The 6542-nt window shown below is 34.5% G+C and overlaps 1 protein-coding gene across 2 annotated transcripts; it reads left to right on the top strand.

Moving 5' to 3' along the window:
* Window positions 1-1104: 1104 nt before the first annotated feature.
* Window positions 1105-5981, top strand: LOC110707339 (glycerol-3-phosphate dehydrogenase [NAD(+)] GPDHC1, cytosolic). 2 transcript variants are annotated; one of them, XM_021885360.1, is made up of 5 exons: window positions 1105-2958; window positions 3851-3973; window positions 4342-4589; window positions 5262-5401; window positions 5496-5981. In XM_021885360.1, exons 1-5 carry the CDS (start codon window positions 2304-2306, stop codon window positions 5626-5628), a joined length of 1299 nt encoding a protein of 432 aa, XP_021741052.1. In that variant the 5' UTR covers window positions 1105-2303; the 3' UTR covers window positions 5629-5981. The 2 variants fall into 2 exon arrangements, with proteins under 2 accessions (XP_021741052.1, XP_021741051.1); XM_021885359.1 differs by having other exon boundaries at window positions 3752-3973.
* Window positions 5982-6542: the final 561 nt, after the last annotated feature.

The following is a 6542-nucleotide window of genomic DNA, read 5'->3' as shown; positions in this document are numbered from 1 at the left end:
TGTTGAATGAAAGGAGTAAAGTGGTTAATGTGTAAGTACTTAAGGCCGGTAATAAGGGGTCTTAATACCAGTTATCATTGACTCAAGTCAGACTAAACATTTGGGTTGAATTTGGATTTGAGTGGAATTCCTTTTAATTGAACTAAATCATATACAAGTAGATTGCAATGTTTGCATTCTTACTTGATTATATTAGTTATGTAGTTGTTATTAGGTCAATTGAACTAAACTCAATACGCTTCGTTGTTATCGAGTTCACATCAGTTGTCTTAATTTCTTTCAGTTGGTTGCAAACCAAGTTCAAATCTTAAATTCACATATTAATTCAAATGTATGATTAACATCACATCATTTTTGAGCTGGTTTTGAAAGCCTTAGTTCTCAGGTAAAATCAAATATAAATGTTGCTGACTTTGTATCGATTTCTCGAGTCATATCAATCTTTGACAAATCTAATATTCCCATTATTATGGAAGCTAGTGGGCATGCCTAGAAAGTTCGACATCTCCTTGTAATGCCACAATTCATTTCATTTTGTTTTTATGTTTTAAAGATTTTGGTCCACTAAGAATTTGACATGTGAAATGAATTTGTAAAAGAGTGAAATTTCTGACCAAAGTTAGCATTAGATTTAAGTTGAAAAATGAGAAAGAGAAAGGAAAAAAAAAACGAGGAAAAAGTAAAAATTAGCGAAATACATACTTTAATCAAGCTTAGTATTACTTAAACTTTTAATTTAGGCTCTATTCTCTTCACCTTAATTTTGCCAAACTAAGGGTCTGTTCTGTTCAACTTAATTTCAGTTCAGTTCAGTTCAGCTCCAATCAGTTCGGTTCTGTTCTGTTTAGTTCAGTTCCTAATTTCCTTCTCTCATAAACAATTTAGCTCAGTTCAGTTCAATTCAGCCCCAATCAATTCAGTTCAGTTAAGTTATTTTCAGTAAATCGAAACAGACCCTAAAATTTTTTAATACTTCACTTGAGCCAAATTCAAGTAGCTCACGAATCAAGTCAGTCTAATTATCACCCCTAATCAAAAACGAGTTAAATGTCTTAAATGTTAGCTGTCATAGACCATAAGCTTGGGCTCAACATCAAAACAATGCACGTTCAATTGTTCACCAAAGAGGCAAAAACAGAAAGTTGTCTTGGAAAAAGGCAGTGGTATGGGGTTTGCAGAACTACAGACTACAGAGTACAAATTCAGCAAAAATGGCAAAAAAATCCAAAAAAAATAAGAAAAGAAAAAAAAAACCCCAAAATCAAAGGTTAGCTCCGAAAATTGAATTGGGTAGGCATGGGCAATGTGAAAAAGACTGAAAACTGTGATTTTCTCTCTCCTCATCCTTAACAACAGCATTTTCCCATGATATTTAATGACCGTTGGGGGAGTTGGCACACTGTATTTTCTATCTATTAATGCTTCTTCATTCCTACCGAATTGATCCTTATTTAATCTTTCTTCTAATTTTGAATTTCTCTCCTATATAATTCAACTACTATTTTATTATTGCACTTTTGAGCTGGGTTAGTGTGCCAAAACCCACAATTTTTTAATGCACTTTTGAGCTGGGTTTAGATTTTGGGCACCTAATTTCTCAACTATAATTGCATGATTTTTGATTAAATTAGTGGGTTTTTGAGGGTTTTTTTAAAAGATTTAAATTTTCATTTTTTTAATGTATAATTTTGCCGTTTTGACTAGAGAAGAAGGAAGAAGATGACAAGGAAAAGGTTTGAACTTTGAAATTTGATTCTGATTATTATTATTAAATTAGTTAGAGATTGTTTTTGTTTTAGTGTTTTGGAAGTATAGCTAAGTAGATGAACAAACTTGACGGAAAAACCAAGGATATTGTTGGCAATATGTGTTGTTTATGTGCTGTTTTTTCAACTCTTTAATTGATTTGTTATTTTTCTTAGTGGTAATAAGATTTAGGGGCAAAATTATATTAGCAAGAATATATTGATCATTTATGATTTAGGTGAGAAAATCCACCTATCAAGATTATGTTTTATTAGACATCAAGATTTTGTTTTGAATGATTGGATTTCTAATTTGGGATACAAAGAGTTGAATTTTGGTGTAATAGGATCAGAATAGCAATAGCGATTTCGTAATTCGAAGTGGGTATTGATAGAATTTTACTAGTGTTATTTAAGAAGCAAGCATTATTTAGTACAAGTGGGCTAGAAAATTGCAGACTGCCTGTTTGGTATAAATACAAGACTTTGGGGTTATTGTAGTATTGATTTGTGGTGTTTTGCTGTATTTGGTGTTGATAATTGATTGATATAGAAGATATGGTTGGAAGTGTTGAAGTCATGAATAATGATTATAGTAATGGATCAATTCATAATTATAATGGTAATGAGGAAAAGCTCGATGAGCTTCGAAGGCTATTGGGAAAGGCCGATGGTGATCCTTTAAGAATTGCCGGTGTTGGGGCTGGTGCTTGGGGTAGTGTATTTCTAGCTTTGTTGCAAGATAGTTATGGTCGGTATCGTGATAAGATACAAATTAGGATATGGAGGAGGTGTGGAAGAGCAGTTGATAGACCAACTGCTGAGCATCTCTTTGAAGTGATTAATTCAAGAGAGGATGTATTAAGGAGATTGATTCGGCGTTGTGCATATTTGAAGTATGTTGAAGCGAGGTTGGGTGATCGAACACTTTATGCAGATGAGATATTGAGGGATGGATTCTGCCTAAACATGGTTGATACTCCACTTTGTCCATTGAAGGTCGTGACCAACTTACAGGAAGCGGTTTGGGATGCAGACATTGTTGTGAATGGATTGCCTTCGACCGAGACTCGTGAAGTGTTTGAAGAGATCAGCAAGTATTGGAAAGAGAGGCTCACAGTTCCTATAATCATATCTTTATCTAAGGGAATTGAGGCTGCATTGCAACCTGTTCCCCACATAATCACTCCCACACGGATGATTCACCGAGCAAGTGAGAAAATCTCTTTCTCCCTCTTTTAATCAGTTGTATAATAAATCACTTCTTTCAGCCTGTTTCTTATTGATCTTTCCTAGCTAATGTGATGCACTTCATTTAAGTTACTTTTTTTTTTTTTTTTTTTTTGAAAACACCATTTAAGTTAATTGTTAAAAACTTGTGGCATTTCGAGCGAAAACATGTTCTTGTTGAATTCTCCCAACAACACTAGTGAGGATTGAGGAAATAAGTTAGTAAACGTGTGTCCTTGAGTGTATTTAATTATTTTACTATTTTCATAGTCCTTGACTAGATCTACCAGTAATTCATTGCAAATTACTTGGAATAACTTACACTGTCATAACTTGTTCTGCCTTCTTAGAGTTTAGAAAAAGGAAGGCGAGAAGAAATTGAGTGTTCTGTGATCATGAATCCATGATTATCATGTCAAGTGGCGACCTACTTCTACGAAAGGGAGCTTGATGGCAGACGCTTCTCTTTGTGCCAACTGTTTGATAATTGTTTCCTGTTATCATCCTCCTTCCCTTGTTTATAAGGCAACTACTTGTTTAAGGAAAGAAGGCAGAAACCTAAAGAAGTTGAAAGATGTGCTAATTAGAAAAGTTATGACCCTATTAATGAATGTCATGTTCTGGCAAAATTGCTAACTATACTGTAGACCCCAGTAGACTTTTGATGTATTGAACATTTCACGTCTCATTTTCATCTAACAAACTCATAGAAATCAGTTTTATGTTTGCACGCCTTGCTCTATCAAATCTTAATCACATATGTTCGTGCATTGCAGCTGGGGTACCAATGGAAAATATCCTCTATCTAGGTGGACCAAATATTGCCTCTGAGATCTACAATAAAGAATATGCTAATGCACGTATATGTGGTGCAGAAAAGTGGAGGAAACATCTAGCAAAGTTTCTAAGGCAACCCCATTTCATTGTGTGGGATAACAGTGACCTTGTCACTCATGAAGTTATGGGCGGTCTGAAGAACGTGTATGCTATTGGAGCTGGTAAGTTTGACAATCTTCTGGTTATTGGAGCTAACACGTAGTTATATGTTCCTGAAAATTTTGGCTGATGAGTTAGAAACATTTATGATTACATTTTAATGAAAACCTGGGACATCATTGACTAGTAATGTACTACTAAAAAAAGTGATTACATTTCAATGAGCTGAGGTGCCTTGTTATTTCTGAGCAGTTGTTACAAAGGTATCTTACAGTGAAATTCATATTAAGAAGGTACCTGAATGTTATATTTTCTGACACTAGTGAAGCATTCATATATGTCAGATTTAATAGGATGTATAAATACAAAAATTGTCACCTAAATCATAAATGATAAATCCAAGTTCAACCTCCATTGTTTACGTTTTCAGGAATGGTAGCTGCCCTCACCAATGAAAGTGCTACCAGCAAATCAGTTTATTTTGCTCATTGTACATCAGAGATGATATTCATTACTCATTTGCTGGCTGAGGATCCTGAGAAGCTTGCTGGGCCGTTGCTGGCTGACACATATGTGACGTTATTGAAAGGACGGAATGCATGGTATGGACAAATGCTGGCAAAGGGTGGTTTGAATCTGGATATGGGTGATAGCATCAGCGGCAAGGGGATGATTCAGGTAATTTCTTTGCAACCTTTCGATTTTTTTTTTTTTTAGGGGTAGTGACCTCATGACCTGTTAGGCTGTTAGTTTTCTGAAGGCCAACTGAGGAGCAGCAAGGCAGCTGCATATTTTGGTCACCATCATTTATAAATACTATATGGGACCAGAGGCTTCCGGAAATCCAGAATCTCAATTATCCTTAAATACTTCTACAATCATAACAGTCTGGCTATCTCGTAAATTGGTCCCTATATATACATTTTAGAAGTAATGTTCTTCAAAAACTTTAAATTCTATATTTATTTTTTAGTTTAAAGACCTTAACTTTAAATGTTCATCCAATTGAACTTGTAATCAAAGGAGGACCACAAGCTCGGGGCTCAATAAATGAAAAATTTTTTCCCAGAAAAATTGGTGCTTTAGGTGGAGTAAGGACTTAGGACACCTAATTCAGTAATTCTCCAAGGTAGATCAGCCAATCTAGACAGTTTAGGATCTATCATGTCATCAATGGGATTAACGCCGGCTTAGATTTTTGTGTTTTTTTTGTTGGTGTTGTGATTATGATTTATAATCACTCTGATAGTTGATGAAGAAAAATAATGCAAACTCGATAACATTAGTTCACTTCGATGGATACTTTTGTCTTATCACTTTGTATAATGACTTTGAGCTTGAATTTATCAGGGTGTCTCAGCAGTTGGAGCTTTCTATGAGCTCCTGAGTCAATCCTCTCTGAATATGTCTCGGCATGGAGAACGCAAGCCAGTTGCTCCTGTTGAGTTATGCCCGATCTTAAAGACACTATACAAGATACTCATAAAAAGGTGATATATACACCTGCCAGATTAAGTAGCTAATTTTGCAAGATACATATTACTGATGTTTAGTTTGTCAATTGCCTGCTGTGATAATTTACAGGGAACAATCTTCAGAAGACATTCTCCAAGCACTGAGGGATGAGAACATGAATGATCCCCGGGATCGAATCGAAATTGCTCAATCACATGCTTTCTACATGCCTTCACTCCTGGGGAAGCCCATAGATTCATGATATCTCACTATTAAATTATGCAGTGGATCAAAGAATGAATAACACTTCCACATCATATATAATGATTTACGAAGTATATGCTTATGATAAAGCTATTATACCAAAGGTCAAAGGATGCAGTTTACATACAAGTAGTACCATTCTTATTGCTTATTTTATTGAGAAGATGTAATTGGGAAGATACAATGTTAAATTTGTTTTAATCAAGAGTCAAGTGTTGTACATTCAAAATTCCAAATGTATAGTGAAATTTGCCTCCAAATAAAACATCAATTCTTTGTAATTTTCCCATAAAAAAAATCTGTATATTTTTTTCTTTATAAAATTTTGTACAAGTGCCTTCTCTTCTTAAATTATTTTCTCTTGAAATAGTATCTTTCAAAAACAATAAATAAAAATTCTCTTGAGATAGTAATGCATTGCAATGATGCTTCATTTTGAGGGTGGCCTTGTATAAGTTGAAAATTCAAGTTAATAAGTCAGCTTTACAAAAAATTGTATATTAGGGTACTAAGGTCATTTCATCTAATACATTGAGGGTAGGTTTTTTTTTCATCTACTTTCTTCCCATTTTATTTTTTTTAAGGAAAAAAAGAGGCTAATTTACAAATTTTGTAAATCAGCATTAATATGGTCTACCTCTTGCAAGGAAATCCCACCTAGTCACCTACAAAAGTGGCCTAATAGAATGATGAGACATTAAGACATGATCTTAAGAGGGTGTTTGGTTTAAGGGGGTGTTTGGTTTATGGGAATTGAGGCTTGGGATTTAGAAATGAGGAGGTTGATATTAATGTTTCAATGTTTATGTTTTTTTTTTGGTTGGTAAAGGGAAGGGTAATGAAATCCCCATATTAAAGAGCTTTTAGTGGGGTTGATCCCACAATCTCATGGTTGTGAGATGCAAACTTTTT

This window comes from Chenopodium quinoa, unplaced genomic scaffold, assembly GCF_001683475.1.
Source record: "Chenopodium quinoa cultivar QQ74 unplaced genomic scaffold, ASM168347v1, whole genome shotgun sequence".
NCBI lineage: Eukaryota > Viridiplantae > Streptophyta > Magnoliopsida > Caryophyllales > Amaranthaceae > Chenopodium > Chenopodium quinoa.
Note: the sequence above shows the minus strand (reverse complement) of the source record. Positions and strands in the feature narration are given on the sequence as shown.

What these genes read in the sequence shown, in the direction of transcription:
- LOC110707339 (XM_021885359.1), top strand. Translation starts at nt 2,304, where the DNA reads ATGGTTGGAAGTGTTGAAGTCATGAATAATGATTATAGTAATGGATCA. An exon ending in GCGGCAAGGGGATGATTCAG is followed by an intron (nt 4,590 to 5,261) that starts GTAATTTCTTTG and finishes TGAATTTATCAG; the next exon opens with GGTGTCTCAGCAGTTGGAGC. An exon ending in TACAAGATACTCATAAAAAG is followed by an intron (nt 5,402 to 5,495) that starts GTGATATATACA and finishes GATAATTTACAG; the next exon opens with GGAACAATCTTCAGAAGACA.